We start from the raw sequence: 20,381 nt of genomic DNA, 5'->3' as shown, positions 1-20,381 counted from the left end.
ATAGGAATGGCAAGATTTTCACATTGAAATAAAGTAAAGGAAGCAATCAGGAGGTTGTGAAGCAAACAGGGTCCAGTACACTGGTCTAATCCCGACTCTGCCTATTCACAACTCAATCCACCTCGTTACTTTATACATGACCCCAGCTAATAGACCTGCCTCTCAATACACAGAGCTTGCAGTGTAGGGGTCTAGCACATAAAGGGTACATGTGGCACTGGGTACAGCACCACCCACACACCGAGGTAAGAGGCACATGACCTGTGCATAAGGATCAGTGTCATGTTGGACAGAGCCATGTGTAGAAGCCAGCATGGAGACGATCCCAGCTTGGACCAGTATTGTATCTGTGTCTATAGTTTCCAGTAGCTAAGCCTACAAATACCTTAATAAGACCGACTGAGCGACACTCAATCCCATACTACATATAACACCCCACTGTACACATTCTACCATGTTTCATAGAATCCCACAGTGCAGAGGGAGGCCATTCGGCCCATCGAGTCTGCACTGACCACAATCCCATCCAGGCCCTATTCCCATAACCTCATGCATTTACCCTAGCTAGTCCCCCCTGACACGAAGGGGCAATTTAGCATGGCCACTCCACCTAACCCGCACATCTTTGGACTGCGGGAGGAAACCGGAGCACAGAGGAAACCCACGCAGACTCGGGGAGAATGTGCAAACTCCACACAGACAGTGACCCGAGGCCGGAATTGAACCCGGGTCCCTGGTGCTGTGAGGCAGCAGTGCTAACTACTGTGCCACCATGCTTTAATCGATTCTCTGCAAACCCATAATCTCTCCCACCTCAAAGAACAAGGGAAGATGGACTGCAGGAACATAAGAACATAAGAAATAGGAGCAGGAGTAGGCCATCTGGCCCTTCAAGCCTGCCCCGCCATTCAACAAGATCATGGCTGATCTGAAGCGCCTTCCCGGGGGTAATTAGGAATGGGCAGCAAATGCTGGCCCCGGCAGTGACACCCACATTCCATCAAATCATTTACAAATGTAGGTAGTCTCACAGCACCAGGTTAGGGTCCAGCAGGTTTATTTGGAATGACGAGCTTTTGGAGCACTGCTCCTTCAGCAGGTGAGTGGAGAGGTAGGTTCACAAACATGGCACATATAGGCAAAGACACAATTGCAAGATTACAGATTGGAATGACCCTTCGTCGTCCAGTACTTCCCTGGAGTGGAGAAACTACGACATCTTCAAAGCCTTCAACATGTCGATGATGATGAACATCACGCCAAGGCCATCCCCACACCCCACTGCTCGCCTTCAACCGCCCAACCTCAAACAGACCATTGTTCGCAGCAGACTACCCAGCCTTCAGAACAGTGACCACGACGCCACACAACCTTGCCGTGGCTCTGCAGGATGTGCCAGATCATCGACATGGGTACCACCATCACACGTGAGAACACCATCCACCAGGTACACGGTCCTACTCTTGCGACTTGGCCAACGTTGTCTACCTGATACGCTGCAGGAAAGGATGTCCTGAGGCATGGTACATTGGGGAGACCATGCAGACACTACGACAACGGATGAACAGACACCACGCGACAATCACCAGGCAGGAGTGTTCCCTTCCAGTCGGGGAAACTTCAGCAGTCAAGGGCATTCAGCCTCTGATCTTAGGGTAAGTGTTTTCCAAGGTGGCCTTCAATACACATGACAACGCAGAATTGCCGAGCAGAAACTGATAGCCAAGTTCCGCACATGAGGATGGCCTCAACCTTGGGATCTTGGGTTCCTGTCACACTACGTGTAACCCCCACCATCTGGTCTTAGTTTGCAAAATCCTACTAATTGTCTGGCTTGAGACAGTTCACACCTCTTTAACCTGTGATTATCCCTCTATCCACTTATACTGTTTGTACCTGTAAAGACTTGATTACCTGAAAAGACTCTCATTCCAATCTGTAATTATCTTACAATTGTGTCTTTGTCTATATATGCCGTATTTGTGAACCTACCTCCACTCAGCGGATGAAGGAGCAGCGCTCCGAAAGCTCGTGATTCCAAATAAACCTGCTGGACTTTAAACTGGTGTTGTGAGACTTCTGGGTGTTGTGCCCATCCCAGTCCAATGCCGGCATCTCCACATCATATTTACAAATGTGAATTTGGTGGTATGGATCAAATGGAGTGTGTACACAGTGGTATGTGGATCCAGTAGTTCATATGGTGTAGGTACACCCAGTGCTATTATGGAGGGAGTGCCAGGACTTCCACCCAGCAACAGTGAAGGAACGGTGATATATTCAGTCACGATAGTGAGTGGCATGAAGGGGAACTTCCAGGCGGTGTCCCATGTATCTGCTGCCCTTGTCTTTCTAGATGGTAGTGGCGATGGGTTTAGAAGGTGCTGTTGAAGGAACTTTGGCAAATTGTTACAGTGCAACTTGTAAATGGTACACAGTGTGCGTCAGCGAGAGAGGGAGTGAATATTTAGGTTGATGGATGGGCGACTGATCGAGTGGGCTGCTTTGTTCTGGATGGTCTCAAGTGTCATTAGATCTACACTCATCCAGACTACTGGAGAACATTTCATCAAACCACTGGACTGGGGCCTTGTACTTGATGGAAAGTCAGGTGAGTTACTCGCTGCAGAATTCCCAGCCTCTCATAGCCACAGGATTGAGATGTCTGGCCCAATTCAGTTTCTCGTCAATGGTAACCCTCAGGATGTTGATAGTGGGCTCTATAGAATCACAGAATCATAGAAACCCTACAGCACAGAAAGAGGCCATTCGGCCCATCGAGTCTGCACCGACCACAATCCCACCCAGGCCCTACCCCCATATCCCTACTTATTTACCCACTAATCCCTCTAACCTACACATCGCAGGACACTAAGGGCAATTTTAGCAAGGCCAATCAACCTAACCCGCACATCTTTGGACTGTGGGAGGAAACCGGAGCACCCGGAGGAAACCCACGCAGACACGAGGAGAACGTGCAAACTCCACACAGACAGTGACCCAAGCCGGGAATCGAACCCAGGTCCCTGGAGCTGTAAAGCAGCAGTGCTAACCACTGCACCGACTGTGTTTGTATAAAGCTGTTTGTGGGGATGACTGTCCAGGTTCAGTTCAGGTTAATTTCAATATGAGGAGTCAGTAAACTGGGAAAGTAAAAGTGTGAGCTGGTCAGGAATGATTGTCATCCCAAACCAGTTCACACTCTCAGTGGCTGGAGAGACTGTGTTTGATAACTGACTGTCAAATCAAATCATACACGACAGGAGACCATTCGGCCCATCAAGTCTGTACTGACCACAATCCCATCCAGGGCTCTATTTCCGTAACCCCACACATTTACCTTGCTAATCCCCCGAACACTAGGGTCAATTTAGCACGATCAATCCACCTAACCCGCACATCTTTGGACTGTGGGAGGAAACCCACGCAGTCACAGGGAGAACGTGCAAACTCTACACAGACAGTGACTCAAGGCTGGAATTGAACCTGACGCTATCAGGCAGCACCACCCGACTGTTTCAGACACAAGATAAAAACCCAGGAATTCTGATACAGGGAATGCAGGAACTACCTTGACAAGACTGGCCTTTGTCTCCATTCTGAACTTTTTATAGAGGTACAGACTTGTTCAGGAAACAATCAGTCCTAAATCTGAGGGATTGATACTGGGCTGAGGGTGGAGGTGAGACACAATTTTCAGCCAGCCGAGCCCTACCCCACCCTCCAGCTGGTCTCAGCTCCCGAAACTGCTGCTTACGGCACCGTGGCAGAAATGGGAGGACCTGCAGCTCCTCCAACATCCCGGCATGCTTCACCGCCATGCTCTGAGCACCTCCAGTTTTTTATAGAGAGGCACAAACTTGTTCACGAGACAATTATTGCTAAATCTGAGGGATTGATACCGAGGTTGGGGTGAGACACAATGGTCAGCCAGCCGGACCCTATTCCAGCCTGCGGCCAGTCTCAGGCTCCCCAAACTGCCGCTTTCGCCACTGCAGCGGAGCTCGGAGGACCTCCAGCTCCTACGCCGTCCCGGCATGCTTCACGGTCAGACTCGGAGGAGCTCCAGCTCCTACGCCGTCCCGGCATGCTTCACCGCCAGACTCGGGGGACCTCCAGCTCCTACGCCGTCCCGGTGTGCTTCACGGTTCCATCATGGCTGCGCTCGTGGAGACAGAGTCAAGTCCGCAGAGAAAGCAGTTCGGGAATCGGTACCTGACTGACCCCGGCCGCGTTTTTCAGCATAATGCTTGGTGAGAATAAGCGCGGCCGGCAGGCAGATCCCGGAGAGAGAGAATCCCTTCCCGAGGCATTCCATAAACTCTTGTCAATTCCCCCTCCAGTACTCCAAGCGCTGCAGCTGGACCTCACGCTGATGCCCACCAGCGTGTCATCCTTTCCTTTCCCCTGACGGCCAGTGAATGTTCATCATCCTCCACTTTTCCAATTTAAACATGCAAAGTTAACCAAAGTTTCATTTTTATGACATTCGCACATTAGTTTAGCTTTTTGGAATGAAGGCTGAATTAATCGTCCATTAATGATAGAAGGATGATCAGACTTCTGTCAATATGCAATCTGTCCTAACCATGCATTGTTGACTGGAGTCACATGTAGATCATGTAAGGTGGCAGACTCCTTTCCCTGAAGCACATTAATTGGATTTTTTATACAAGTTTAGCTTTAGGCTAACGTTTTCTCTGTTAGATGGGGGTGCTGAGCTTTTCTTTTCTCCTGTCACACAGGGATAACGTGGAGTGGTCTGAAGAGCAGGAGGCTGCAGCCAGAAAAAAAGTTGAAGAGAACTGTGTCCAAGTTGTATCCCCAGAGAAACAAGGTGAGTGAATCACAACCACTTTCCTTCCACAGGATAGCACCAGATCGAGGGAAGATTTGTCATAATTTTTAACTCCTGCAAGACATATGTTATGTCCCAAGTGTGATTGGTATTTTCAACACTCGTTTTTTAACCTCTGCAAATGAAGGTGCTTAGATGTTTATACAAACTATTGGTATCTTATTCATTATGCCATATTCCTCAAGCACAGTGCAATACAGCTCTGCACCAAGACGTCTGTCTATATCTTTCACTGTGTCTTTCTCTCTCTTTACTTTTCCCTATTTTATCAGCATCAGTGTTCCTCCAGAGCTTTTGTGTTTTCATCAAAACCACATGAGAAATACCTGGTGCCAGACTGTGGAACTGATCATGGCAAAGTGCAAATTGTAACTCACTACTCAACCTGGTTAAGAAACCAAACCAGTGACTTGATTTCCTGAATGAGATTTATATACCCAACTAACAAGCAGGCAGTGCCTAAAGAACAAGGAAATGAACATAATGTAGAGTGGACAATTCGATACAACTCCGAATAGGAAATTCTAATTCTCAAGAGTGAAGAAGTTGTGCCATCAGTGCACAGATACTCGCATTCCATTCTGGAGAGATACCAGAAATCAGCTGTGAACTTGTAGGTTTCTCACCTCTGCCCCAAGACTTCTCTGTGCCTTTCACTCTGTCTGTATTTCTCTCTCTTTCTCTTTATTCACTTTTCCCTATTTTATCAGGCGGTCAGTGTTTTTCCTAAGCTATTGTGGTTTCATCAATACCTATCAGGTTGTCCCCCAATTAACCTCATCCTTCCTAGGACATGCAAGCTGTGGAATTCTCCTCATTTCTCCAAGACATCCACTGTCAGTCTGAACAACTTTATAATTTGATATTGGTATCTCTTTTCAAGTGTTGTTAAAAATGTAGCACTTGTAATCTCAAGTTGTGTATGTTAGCAGTGTGGTAATGTGTGCTGCTGTGTCACATTTGACTATAGTAACTATTATTTTGCTATTCTTCTCAAATTTATGTTGCTTTCCAAACAGTGGAATATGAGGACAAGGCCAACAGCTACTGGAATGACTTCTACAAAATCCATGAGAATAGATTTTTCAAAGATCGTCACTGGCTTTTCACTGAGTTCCCTGAGTTGGTTCCGAATTGTAAGTCCCAGTTGTTGGACAAAGCCAGGGCTGCTCCAGCAGCATCGGACCATAGACATGCTCAACCCCAGAGCTGCCGTGACAGGACTGTTGGAAATGGTTCCCACCTTCCTCAGATGTGTGCTGAAGAGGCAGCTGTTTGTACCCAGGAGCAGAACAATTTGCAAATTGATGTTGACAGTGTGCGGGATGGTCAGGAAACAGACAGACTTGCGGACTTGTCTTCAGGGGGTGTGCCACAGATGCGCACACAGCTGAGTGAGACAGAACTATTGGATACAGATTACTCGGGTGCTTCTGCAACATTCCGTATCCTTGAGGTAATGTGGGATGTTTCACAATGTTTTGTGACACAGAAACAGGCCATTTGCACCAACCAGTTCATGCTGGTATTTATGCTCCACTCAAGTCTTTGGGGTAGCACAGTGGTTAGCACTGCTGTTTCACAGCTCCAGGAACCTAGGTTCGATTTCCGCTTGGGTCACTGTCTGTGTGGAGTCTGCATGTTCTCCCTGTGTCTGTGTGGGTTTCCTCCGAGTGCTCCAGGTTTCCTCCCACAGTCCAAAGATGTGCAGGTTAGGTGCATCGGCCATCCTAGATTGCCCCTTAGTGTCCCAGGATGTGTAGGTTAGTGGGGTAAGTATGTGTGGTTACGGGGATAGGGACTAGGTGGGTTTGTTGTCGGTGTAGACTCGATGGGCAAAATGGCCTCCTCCTGCAGTGTAGGGATTCTAAGCCTCCTCCCATCTTTCCTCATAATCTATCATCGTGACCATCCATTCATCTCTCCCTCAATCAAACATTTGTCAGGCATCCCCTCCTTGTGGTGGCGAGTTCCAGCTTAACTAACCCTGATTATTTAGTGGGTGGCTGTGCAGCAGCATGTGCTCCACGAACCAGTCAAGAGGGTCGCAGATATTGTCGTGGTCTGTGATTTCAGACGCCTGGAGGGATGTGAATGAAAAATTGGCTTTGCTTTTTTGAGTTCTTTTGTCTGCCAGGGAAAGGAGGAGCAGGGAAAACTGTTCTAGCTCGTACACATTGTCAAAGCAAGATAAGCTTCCTTTCCTTACCAAACTCCCGATGAGGATCAGAACTCAGCTTATTGAAAGAACCAAGTCGGATTCTTTACTGTGTCAATCAGCTGGGATCTAGTGCTAACTTCACTGGTTGCATTCATTCATTGGCTGGGTATTTCTGTCAAATATATAACTTTCTACCAGTTTTTAGGCTGAAGGAAGTGAATAAGTTCATTATCTCTTGTGGCTAATGCATCACTGTTAACACGATGACATGAAAAGCTTCTTATAATGTAAATGTGCTGTCAAGCTCCTTTGAACTGTGAGTTTTAGGGTGGGATTTTTTGACCCCCTTCTCTCCTCCCCACCCCCCATCCCCAACAAGGTGGCAGAAGCAGATTGCTATTGGCTGCCAATGGGATCTTCCTGTCCCACTGTCTACACTGTTTTGCGGGTCTCACCTGTATCACTGCAGGGGTCACCTTTGGCAGGACAGGAAGACAGCCCCCCCTGCCCCTCCTGTTGGAAGGGTTGGAAAATCCACCTTTAATTTCTGGAATTAACACTTGAACTAAGTATGATGAGGAGGAATCCCAGCTCAAAAAAGTAGCAAAATGTACCTGGAACGCTGGAAAAGAGTGTTCCTTACAAAAGTCTTGCAGCAATCAATTTGTGCAAGAAATTGATGCGGAGGAAGATATTGAAACTCCTGGGTAAACTCAGGGAAAGTTGTACTGTTGGCGATGCCATCTTTCAGAAGAGATGTTTAACTGAGGCCCCCATCTACACTATCAGGTGGATAGTGTAAAAAAAGTCTTTTGACCAGAAACTGTTTTCTTTCAAAGAACTAAGAACAATACAGCACAGGAACAGGCCCTTTGGCCCTCCAAGCCCGTGCCGCTCCCTGGTCCAAACTAGACCATTCTTTTGTATCCCTCCATTCCCACTCCGTTCATGTGGCTATCTAGATAAGTCTTAAACGTTCCCAGTGTGTCCGCCTACACCACCTTGCCCGGCAGCGCATTCAAGGCCCCCACGACCCTCTGTGTAAAATACGTCCTTCTGATATCCGTGTTAAACCTCCCCCCCTTCACCTTGAACCTATGACCCCTCGTGAACGTCACCACTGACCTGGGGCAAAGCTTCCCACCGTTCACCCTATCCATGCCTTTCATAATTTTATACACCTCTATTAGGTCACCCCTCATCCTCCCTCTTTCCAGTGAGAACAACCCCAGTTTACCCAATCTCTCCTCATAACTAAGCCCTTCCATACCAGGCAACATCCTGGTAAACCTCCTCTGCACTCTCTCTAAAGCCTCCACGTCCTTCCGGTAGTGTGGCGACCAGAACTGGACGCAGTATTCCAAATGCGGCCGAACCAACGTTCTATACAACTGCAACATCAGACCCCAACTTTTATACTCTATGCCCCGTCCTATAAAGGCAAGCATGCCATATGCCTTATTCACTACCTTCTCCACCTGTGACGTCACCTTCAAGATCTGTGGACTTGCACACCCAGGTCCCTCTGTGTATCTACACCCTTTATGGTTCTGCCATTTATCGTATAGCTCCCCCCTACGTTAGTTCTACCAAAATGCATCACTTCGCATTTATCTGGATTGAACTCCATCTGCTATTTCTTTGCCCAAATTTCCAGCCTATCTATATCCTTCTGTAGCCTCTGACAATGTTCCTCACTATCTGCAAGTCCAGCCATTTTCGTGTCGTCCGCAAACTTACTGATCACCCCAGTTACACCTTCTTCCAGATTGTTTATATAAATCACGAACAGCAGAGGTCCCAATACAGAGCCCTGCGGAACACCACTAGTCACAGGCATCCAGCCGGAAAAAGACCCACTACCATCCTCTGTCTTCTGTGACCAAGCCAGTTCTCCACCCATCTAGCCACCTCCCCCTTTATCCCATGAGATCCAACTTTTTGTACCAACCTACCATGAGGAACTTTGTCAAACGCTTTACTAAAGTCCATATAGACGACATCCACGGCCTTTCCCTCGTCAACCATTCTAGTCACTTCTTCAAAAAACTCCACCAGGTTAGTGAGGCATGACCTCCCTCTCACAAAACCATGCTGACTATCATTAATGAGTTTATTCCTTTCTAAATGCGCATACATCCTATCTCTAAGAATCCTCTCCAACAACTTCCCGACCACGGACGTCAAGCTCACCGGCCTATAATTTCCCGGGTTATCCTTCCTACCCTTCTTAAATAACGGGACCACATTAGCTATCCTCCAGTCCTCTGGGACCTCACCTGTGTACAGTGACGAGACAAAGATTTGCGTCAGAGGCCCTGCGATTTCATCTCTCGTCTCCTTGAGCAGCCTGGTATAGATTCCATCAGGCCCTGGGGATTTGTCAGTCTTTATATTCCTTAAAAAACCTAACACTTCCTCCCTTGTAATGGAGATTTTCTCTAACGGGTCAACACTCCCCTCCGAGACACTCCCAGTCAACACATCCCTCTCCTTTGTGAATACCGACGCAAAGTATTCATTTAGGATCTCCCCTACTTCTTTGGGCTCTAAGCATAATTCCCCACTTTTGTCCCTGAGATGTCCGATTTTTTCCCTGACAACCCTTTTGTTCCTAACGTATGAATAAAATGCCTTGGGATTCTCCTTAATCCTGTTTGCCAAGGACATTTCGTGACCCCTTTTTGCCCTTCTAATTCCTCGTTTGAGTTCTTTCCTACTTTCTTTGTATTCCTCCAGAGCTCCCTCCGTTTTTAGCTGCCTGGACCTAACGTACGCCACTCTTTTCTTTTTGACCAATCCCTCAATTTCCCTGGTGATCCACGGTTCTCGAATCTTTCCCTTCCTATCCTTCTTTTTTTACAGGCACATGCCTATCCTGCAGCCCTAACAACTGTTCCTTAAAAGACTCCCACATGCCAGATGTGGATTTACCCTCAAACAGCCTCTCCCAATCCACAGCTGCCAATTTCTGCCTAATCCCATTAAAGTTAACCTTCCCCCAATCCAACACCTTACCCTTGGGACACCACTCATTCTTTTCCATCACTATCCTAAAGCTAACAGAATTGTGGTCACTATTTGCCACATGTTCCCCTACCGAAACTTTGAAGACCTGACCGGGCTCATTCCCCAGTACTAGGTCCAGTATAGCCCCCTCTCTAGGGGCTATCTACATATTGTTCCAAAGAACCTTCCTGTACGCATTTTACAAATGCCTCCCCATTCAGACTCCCAGCCCTACGCGATTTCCAGTCTATACCAGGGAAATTGAAGTCTCCCACTACTACAACCCTATTTTTCCTGCACCTATCCATTATCTCCTGACATATCCGTTCTTCCACTTCCCTTGGGTTGTTAGGGGGCCTGTAGTATACCCCCAACATAGTGACTGCGCCCTTCCTGTTTCTGAGCTCCACCCACAGTGACTCATTACACGACCCCTCTGAATTGTCCTCCCTCTGCACCGCTGTAATATGCTCTCTAACTAATACTGCTACTCCCCCACCTCTTTTGGCCCCTCCTCTGTCTCGCCTAAAACACTTGTACCCCGGAATATTCAGCTTCCAGTCCTGTCCCTCTTTCAACCAAGTCTCTCACCGCAACCACATCCAAATTCCTCGTAAGCATTAAGGCCCTAAGTTCGTCTGTCTTACCTGCTACGCTCCTTGCATTGAAGTAGATGCACTCCAGGCCTCCAGGCCCAGTGAGGTCATCCTCCCCCAGAGTGTTCTTCTTCTTTGCCAGCTTTGTCCTGGCCCCAAGCTCATCCCCACCCTCTACACTTGTAGACCTAATTTTTTGATCCCCAACCCCCTGCCATATTAGTTTAAACCCACCCGAACTGCACTAGCAAAACTCCCAGCCAGGATATTCGTGCCCTTCCAATTTAGTTGTGACCCGTCCTCCTTGTACAGGTGCCCTCCTCTCTTGAAAACTTCCCAGTGATCCAGGAATATGAAGCCCTCCCTCCTGGATCAGTCCTTTAGCCAAGCGTTCAATTGTACTATCTCCCTATTCCTAGCCTCACTGGCCCTAGGCATTGGGAGCAGCCCAGAGATTGCCACTCTGGAGGCCCTACTTTTTAGCCTATTTCCCAACTCCCTGAATTGCTCTCGTAGGATCCCCCTGCTCTTCCTATCTACGTCATTTGCACCAATGTGTACAATGACATCTGTTTCTTTATCCTCCCCTTTTAACATGCCTCCTATCCGCTGAGAGACATCCAGTACCCCAGCACCAGGTAGGCAGACTACCATCCTGGAGTCCTGTTCGCACCCACAGAATCGCCTGTCCGTGCCTCTAACCGACGCGTCCCCCACCACTATTGCTCTCCTAATCCCTCTCTTTCCTTTCCGGGCCACAGAGCCTGACTGTGTGCCAGTGACCTGGTCACTGTGGCTTACCCCTGGAGAGTCATCCTCCTCCACACTATCCAAAATAATATACCTGTTTTGGAGGGGGACAACCACAGGTGACCCCTCCACTAATTGCTCACACCCCTCCCCTCTCACACCTGTCGCCACTGGTATACTCTCTGGTACGTTACCCTTATGACCTTTACTCCTCCTAACTGTGACTCAACTCACATCATGTGCACAGTCTGGGATATAACCCACGGGAGATGGTTTCTGCTGAGATGCTGATTAACCCTTGTTATCTCTGCAGCCACGGGAGGTTACAGTTCAGTTTTTGCCTTGCATATCTTCCTAATTGTCTGAAGTTCCTTGATACCCTTCAGATATAAATTGTCCCATTGGTAAAACGCAGAATGCGTTCATGGAGGGAATGTCATGTTTGACTAATTTGGTGGAATTCTTTGAGAACATTACATGTGCAGTGGACAATGGGGAATCTAGATGTGGTGTATCCGGATTTCCAGAAGGCATTTGACAAAGTGTCGCACCAAAGACTGCTACATAAGATAAAGATGCATGGTGTTACAGGTAATACATTAGCATGGATAGAGGATTGGTTAACTAACAGAAAGCAAAGAGTGGGGGTAAATGGGTGTTTTTCTGGTTGGCGATCAGTGACTAGTGGTGTGCCTCAGGAATCAGTGTTGGGACTGCAATTGTTTACGATTTACATAGATGATTTGGAGTTGGGGACCAAGTGCAGTGTCAAAATTCGCAGATGACACTAAGATGAGTGGCAGAGCGAAGTGCAGAAGATGCTGATAGTCTGCAAAGGGATATAGATAGTCTAAGTGAGTGGGCAAGGGTCTGGCAGATGGAGTACAATGTTGGTAAATGTGAGGTCATCTATTTTGGTAGGAATAACAGCAAAATGGACTATTATTTAAATAGTAAAAAATTGCAGCATGCTGCTGTGCAGAGGGACCTGGGTGTCCTTGTACAAGAATCACAAGGAGTTGGTTTGCAGGTGCAGCAGGTAATTAAGAAGGCAAATGAAATTTTGTCCTTCATTGCTCGAGGGATGGAGTTTAAAAACAGCGAGGTTATGTTGCAGCTGTATAAGGTGCTGGTGAGGCCACACCTGGAGTACTGTGTACAATTTTGGTCTCCTTAGTTGAGAAAGGATATACTGGCACCGGAGGGGGTGCAGAGGAGATTCACTCAGTTGATTCCGGAGTTGAGAGGGTTGGCTTATGAGGAGAGACTGAGTAGACTGGGGCTATACTCATTGGAATTCAGAAGAATGAGGGGAGATCTTATAGAAACGTATACGATTATGAAGAGAATAGATAAGATAGAAGCAGGGAAGTTGTTTCCACTGGCAGGTGAAACTAGAACTAGGGGGCATAGCCTCAAAATAAGGGGAAGCAGATGTTGGACTGAGTTGAGGAGAAACTTCTTCACACAAAGGATTGTGAATCTGTGGAATTCCCTGCCCAGTCAAGCAGTTGAGGCTACCTCATTGAATGTTTTTAAGGCAAGGATAGATAAATTTTTGAACAGTAAAGGAATTAAGGGTTATGGTGAGCGGGCAGGTAAGTGGAGCTGAGTCTTACAGCACATTCCATGGTCTCTCAGGACTAAGTACAATCCACACAAACTTTCCAGAAAGTCACTGAATTATATTCTCAGAAATTACATGCTTGGCCATCTTTGGCTTGTATGCCGTTTTTTTAAGAACACATATCTTACTTAATAGTTCAGAACGTAAGTAATTCAGGCTATGATCTCTTGTCATGAAAGTATCTACCCTATCAAATCCCCTTGGGATCCAATAGGTTTCAGTAAATCCATCTCTTATTCTTCACTCAAAAGGTTGTGAATCTTTGGCATTCCCTGCTATAGTCATAGAAGATATTCAAGATGGAGGTTGATAGATTTATAAACACAAATGGAATTAAGGGAAATGGGGATAATGTGGAAAGGTGAAATCACCCATGAAGATGACACAGTGGTTAGCACTGCTGCCTCACAGCTCCAGGGACCTGGGTTCGATTCCTAGCTTGGGTCACTGTCTGTATGGAGTTTGCACGTTCTCTGTGTCTGCGTGAGTTTCCTCCAGGCACTCCGCACAGTCCAAAGATGTGCGGGTTAGGTGCATTGGCCATGCAAAATTGCACCTTAGTGTCCCAGGATGCGTAGGTTAAAAGGATTAGTGGGGTAAATATGGGGTTGCGGGGATAGGGTCTGGGTGGGATTGTTGGTGCAGACTCGATGGGCCAAATGGCTTCTTTCTGCACTGTACGAATTCTATGATCTTACTGAATGACAGAGCAGACTCGGCAACCTGAATGCCTACTCCAGCTCCTATTTTTCATGCTGCTCTAGGTGCTTTGGGACATTTTTCTATGTTAAAGATCAAGTAGTTGAGATGATTCCTAACATGGTGTTCATTTGGAACAGCCTTAACAAATCCACTGTGCAGCCTCAAGATATTTCCTTCTGTTTCGCGCATCAAACATTTCTCTCTCTCTCCACCAGGTCGGCTGTGGAGTCGGAAATACTGTGTTCCCCATTCTACAGACTAACAAGTAAGGACAGTTATTCCCTCCTCATTCACGTCATTGACTGAGGTGTGCACCAGATTATACCTCCCTGTTGGGTTCATTTGTAATGACAAATTCAGTGTCAAATTGATATAATAAAGTTGCCCAAGCCACAGGTTTGATAGTGGCACACTGGTAATGTCACTGGACTGTAATCCAGAGACTCAGGACATGGGTTCAAATCCCAACAGGTGGAATTTGAATTCAATAAATAAAAACCTGGAATATAAAGCTAGTCTCAGTAATGGTGACCATGAAACTATCATCAATTGTTGTAAAAACCCATCTGGTTCACTCGTAAAGAAATCTGCCGTCCTTACCTGGTCTGGCCTACATGTGACTCCATGCCACAGCAATGTGGTTGACTCTCAACTGCCCTCTGAAATGGCCTAGCAAGCCACTCAGTTCAAGGGCAATTAGGAATGGACAACAAATGCAGGCCCAGCCAGCAATGCTCATGTCCCATGAAAGAATAAACTGTGGATTCAAGCCTTCGTGCGGACTTGAGCATGTAATCCAAGCTGACACCTCAGTATAGCACGGAGGAAGTGCTGCACTGCTGGATGAGACATTAAGCAGAGATTCTGCCTACTCGGGTGAGTGGCCCAATTCAAAGAGTATGGGATTCCTCTCAGCCTTTACTCAATAACAAATCACTAAAAAACGATCATAGGTAATTTATGAACTTGCTGAGTGCAGATTGATACCACCACTTCAGCAGTAATCCATTGGTTGTACTGTCCTGAATTGGTGATAAGGCACCAACACATAAAGACCATTGATTATACTGGAGCGATGGAGGGTTCTGCCCGACTACTCCCTCCAGTGTTCACCTGCCAAATAACAACTGAGACACATTGGGTGACTAAGCTGTTTTTTAAGTATTGGAAACCCTAAAATAAAAAGAAAGAAATACTGGAAACTCGTTTGAATATATCTAGGGTTTTCTTTTGATATTGCATTAAGCCAGCAATCTAACATCACACTTTTCCTTGTGGTGCCATACAAGTCAAATTTGCAGCATGCCAGTTCATACTTCTCAAATCTAGTGCGTCAGGAGTTGTATTTTTTAAGGATATCTTTTGTAAGTAGTTGGTGCTGAACATGGATGCTGCCACCTGTAGCTTACAGAAAATTCTTACATAGAGTTTTTCTATCATGCTCTTGTCTCTGTTGGTGTGTGGTCATTGGCACCAGCTACAATCTTTGTGTGCCTTTGGTCCTCCATGTCTGCTGTGAATGGTGGGGAAGGAAAGACATCACGTCTGCTCCCTCTCGAGGTTGAGGGATATTTACTGCCTTAAACACAAAAGGTTCAAAATTTAACATCATTAAAAAATCTACCCTTGGAGGAACTAGTTGGCACAGTGAACTTGCCCCCTGTGCACCACTCGGTGGCTGTGAGAATTCAAGTGAAATGAGTCTGGGGTAATCGTAAACCGGCTGCAAATGGTTACAGACCTCCCCCCTCCTGGTTTATTTAGCACAAATCAGAACTATTCTTACAGCCTTCCTGGAGCCACAAGTTAGCTGGTGTAGAATGTGAGAATCTCGGACTAGGCTCCTTCTGAGGTGATAGACACAATTTAGGCAACGCTTTAGTGAAAGAAAACAAAAACCCACAGCCAAGCCTGATCCTGTTATCGCTCGCTATCAGCAGAGGTGTGTATACCAAAAGGGGGCACTGAAGAATGATCAGGACACTTTCACTTGCCTTCAGTTATTTGCTGAACTAGGGTTAGGACTAACTGCAGATTCCTGTTGGTGGCACAGTTGTTAGCACGGCTGCCTCACAGCACCGGGGACCTGAGTTTGATTCTGGCCTTGGGTCACTGTCTGTGAGGAGTTTGCACGTTCTCCCCATATCTGCGTGAGTTTCCTCTGAGTGTTCCAGTTTCCTCCCACAGTCTGAAAGACGTACAGGTTAGGTGGATTGGCCATGCTAAATTGTCCCTTAGTTTCTAAATTTGTATAAATTAGGGGGATTAGCCATGGTAGGTGCACAGGGTTACGGGGACAGAGGAGGACCTGGGTGGGATGATCTTTTGGAGAGTTGGTGCACACTTAATGGGCCAAATGGCCTCCTTCTGCACTGTAGAGATTCGATGGAACTGTGCACACAGCTAGTTTCTGATGTCAGCTTAATCTGTTAGCCAGTTAGTGTTCCAGACTCAGTGTTTTCAGTTCTGTTTCTTTAACAGGAACAGACTGTAGCTTCTGTCATGTAAGAGTGTCTCTGGGCAGCTGGAGAAAGTTGTTCTGGTTACTGATGGTGCTGTCAATAACTCTCCTCTTATACTCTTGCAGTGACCCAGGGCTATTTGTTTACTGCTGTGATTTTTCCTCTGCTGCTGTGGAACTCGTCAAGGTGAGAAAAGTTGCAATTGTGCTCTTGCTTTTGTCTGTGAATGTGCCTCTCCCTGTAGCTCAATCTATCTGCTCATCAGTGCTTTATCAATAACACTCCTATAGTGTAAACCCCAGGTGTCTACTGATACTGTTACAAGTCAGGTCGGATGCTTCAAGGTGTTCTATGAAGCTCGCCTGACCTGTACCGTTTTACATTGAATTTGGCTAGGACGAGCATGAGAGGTTTCACTCCAGGTGTGATTCAACTGACCCACGAGGAGCTTTTATCAAAAAACAAAGTTTAATTAAGAATCTTGTTGACATGTATAGTAAGACATTTTAGCAACAACTTTTAACAATTACAAATAAGAAACACAACAACCACGATAATGTATAATTCTTAAGGAATATCTCTAATGTGTTCCAACCAAAGCCAACATCCAATACACAAAACCCTGCAAATAAACACACTACAGCATAGGTTAATGCCCACTTGTTACAGGAATCCCGCCTCCTGGGTTGAAGGCTGAAAATTCCTTGTGAAGAAACTCAGAAGAGGTTGGTAGTTGAATCTCTTTCCCAAAACACAGCTTCTTTAAGGCAGGATGGCAATAAGCCTCTCCTTTAGCTAACTGATAATAATTTCAGAACCAAACAAAAAGAAGAACAGGGAGAGAGAGAGAGAGAGACTGCTTTTTAGCTTGATGCTAAACTGCTTCAAAATGAAACTGAAAGCCCAAAGGAAAGAAAATCCCTATCAACTGACTGCCACAGCTTAGTTCCACTGCCCAATGACATCACTGAAGCTGTAAACTGCTTGATTTTTTAAAAAAGAATTTCCTAACGGTGCACTCACATGACAATACAGTGTATTGGAATTGGACATGTGGTTGAAAATGCAGGAAAATATCAACAGACTGGTCCAGTGAATAAAATTCAGTCTGGAAATGTGAGGTAATGTATTTGGATAGTGCAAACAAGGCAGTGGCATACACAATAAATGATGCGATACTGAGAAGTGTAAAGCAACCTTGGAGTGCATGTTCGCAGATTCTTGAAGATAACAAGACAAGGAGATAAGGTGGTTAAGAAACCATACAGGATATTTTCCTTCATTAGCCAAAGCATTAGAACAATGAGATTATGCTAGGACTGTTTAAAATACTATTCAGGCCACACCTGGAGTACTACACAGCGTCCTGGTCACCACATTACAGGATTAAAGTGATTACACTAGAGCGGGTACAGAGGAGATTTACGAAGATGTTGCCAGGAATTGAGAATTTTTAGCCATGAGGAAAAACTGGATAGTTTAGGATTGGTTTTTTTTGGAATGGGGAGAATTAAGTGTTGGGTATAAAATTGTGAGTGAATAAGTAGGATTTCTTTCCCTTAGCAGGGAGGTCAATAACCAGGGATGGTGAGTTTCAGGTGGTTGATAGAAGGATTTGAGGAGAGTTGAAGATAATCTGTTCAGATTCCAGAGGATGGTGGGGGATTTTGAAGATACAAGGGCACAAACCCTGATCTCATTTTTTTAAAACAAAGGATGTGCATTACAAGACAACAGACCAAGAACTGGAAAATGGGGTTGGGCTGGATAATTCTTTTTAAACCTGCATAATGCATATCCTTTGTCTGATCTCCTGTGGGGTAAGTTTTCTCTGTTTCCATGGAAATGCATTTGCTATCTACTCAGAACAGCAGTGGGATATGGGAAGTTATCCTGCTTAAACTTTCGTCTCACCTTTGATGCTCTCATGCTGACCTTGTGTTAAAAGAGTCAGTTCATAAACACAGGGTTGTGGCCTGACAGAGCAGCTGGAACAGAGCTACCCTGAAGGGGTTTGCATTGCAAATGGAGTCTGGTGTCAGCAATCCAGGAATCTTTACAACAGAGTGCTGGTCTGAGGAGCGGGTTAAGCAGTTTATGCAATTTTAAAAATTATTTCCATGGGATGTGGGCACCACTGCCAAGACCAGCATTGGTTTCCCATCACTAATTGCTCTTGTAAGAAGTCTCACAACACCCGGTTAAAGTCCAACAGGTTTATTTGGAATCACGAGCTTTTAGAGCACTGCTCTTTCATCAGGCGAGCATCACCATTCCAGCGAAACTGGAATCAATGGGTATCAGGGGGCAAACTCTCCATTGGAGTCATAGAACATAGAACGTTACAGCGCAGTACAGGCCCTCAGGCCCTCGATGTTGCGCTGACCAGTGAAACCAATCGAAAGCCCATCTAACCTACACTATTCCAATATCATCCATATGTTTATGCAATGACCAGTTAAATGCCCTTAATGTTGGTGAGTCCACTACTGCTGCAGGCAGGGCATTCCATGCCCTTACTACTGTCTGAGTGAAGAACCTACCTCTGACATCTGTCCTGTATCTGTCACCCCTCAATTTAAAGCTATGTCCCCTCGTGCTAGCTATCACCATTCAAGGAAAAAGGCTCTCACTATCCACCCTATCTAATCCTCTGATAATCTTGTATGCCTCTATTAAGTCACCTCTTAACCTTCTTCTCTCTAACGAAAACAACCTCAAGTCCCTCAGCCCTTCCTCATAAGACCTTCCCACCATACCAAGCAACATCCTAGTAAATCTCCTCTGCACCCTTTCCAATGCTTCCACATCCTTCTTATAATGCAGCGACCAGAACTGTACGCAATACTCCAAGTGCGCCGCACCAGAGTTTTGTACAGCTGCAACATGACCTCCTGGCTCCGAAACTCAATCCCTCTACCAATAAAAGCTAGTACACCGTACGCCTTCTTAACAACCCTATCAACCTGGGTCCCAACTTTCAGGGATCTATGCACATGGACACACAGATCTCTCTGTTCATCCACACTACCAAGTATCTTACCATTAGCCCAGTACTCTGTAATCCTGTTACTCCTTCCAAAGTGAACCACCTCACACTTTTCCGCATTAAACTCCATTTGCCACCTCTCAGCCCAGCTCTGCAGCTTATCTATGCCCCTCTGTAACCTGCAACAACCTTCCGCACTGTCCACAACTCCACCGACTTTAGTGTCATCTGCAAATTTACTAACCCATCCTTCTACACCCTCATCCAGGTCATTTATAAAAATGACAAACAGCAGTGGCCCCAAAACAGATCCTTGCGGTACACCACTAGTGACTGAACTCCAGGATGAACATTTCCCATACCTGGCACATAGGAAGATGGTTGTTTTGTGGAGGGTCAGTCATCTCGGCTCCAGGATACCTCTGCAGGAGTCCCTCAGACTAGTGTCCTGGGCACAACAATCTTCAGCTGCTTCTTCAATGACCTTCCCTCCATCATAAGGTCAGAAGTGGGGATGTTTGCTGACTGCACAATGTTCAGCACCATCCACGACTCCTCAGATACTGAAGCAGTCCATGTTCAAATGCAACAAGATCTGGACCATATCCAGGCTTGGGCTGACAAGTGCCAAATAACATTTGCGCCACACAAATGTCAGGCAATGACCATCACCAATAAGAGACACTCTAACCACCACCCCATGACATTCAGTGGTGTAACCATCACTGAATTCCCCACTGTCAACACCCTTGGGATTACCATTGACCAGAAGCTCAACTGGACTCACCACATAAACACAGCGGCTACAAGAGCAGGTCAGAAGCTAGGAATACTGTGGCGAGTAACTCACCTCCTGACTCCCCAGAACCTATCCACCATTTACAAGGCACAAATCAGGAGTGTGATGGGATACTCCCCAGTTGCCTGGATAGGTGCAGCTCCAACAACACTTAAGAAGCTTGACACCATCCAGGACAAAGCAGCCTACTTGATTGGCACCACATCTACAAACATTCAATCCCTCCACCACCGACGCTCTGTAGCAGCAGTGTGTACCATCTACAAGATGCACTGCAGCAATTCACCAAAGATCCTTAGACAGCACCTTCCAAACCCATGACCACTTCCATCTCGAAAGACAAGGGCAGCAGATAAATGGGAACACCACCACCAGCAAGTTCCCCTCCAAGCCACTCACCATCTTGACTTGGAAATATAGCTGTTCCT

General features: G+C 46.3%; 1 protein-coding gene across 2 annotated transcripts in view; it reads left to right on the top strand.

The window, feature by feature from the left end:
• The first annotated feature begins 4,073 nt into the window (after window positions 1–4,073).
• LOC144500589 (tRNA N(3)-cytidine methyltransferase METTL2-like) overlaps window positions 4,074–20,381 on the top strand; it is a 36,465-nt gene continuing 20,157 nt past the window's right edge. The window contains exons 1-5 of one of the 2 annotated variants that reach the window (XM_078223749.1): window positions 4,074–4,253; window positions 4,746–4,837; window positions 5,878–6,314; window positions 13,919–13,968; window positions 16,291–16,351. In XM_078223749.1, coding sequence (XP_078079875.1) covers window positions 4,156–4,253; window positions 4,746–4,837; window positions 5,878–6,314; window positions 13,919–13,968; window positions 16,291–16,351 — 738 coding nt within the window. In that variant the 5' untranslated portion in view covers window positions 4,074–4,155. The remainder of the gene's footprint in view (window positions 4,254–4,745; window positions 4,838–5,877; window positions 6,315–13,918; window positions 13,969–16,290; window positions 16,352–20,381) is intronic. The other variant, XM_078223748.1, reaches the window with a different exon arrangement.

This window comes from Mustelus asterias, chromosome 11 (assembly GCF_964213995.1).
Source record: "Mustelus asterias chromosome 11, sMusAst1.hap1.1, whole genome shotgun sequence".
NCBI lineage: Eukaryota > Metazoa > Chordata > Chondrichthyes > Carcharhiniformes > Triakidae > Mustelus > Mustelus asterias.
Note: the sequence above shows the minus strand (reverse complement) of the source record. Positions and strands in the feature narration are given on the sequence as shown.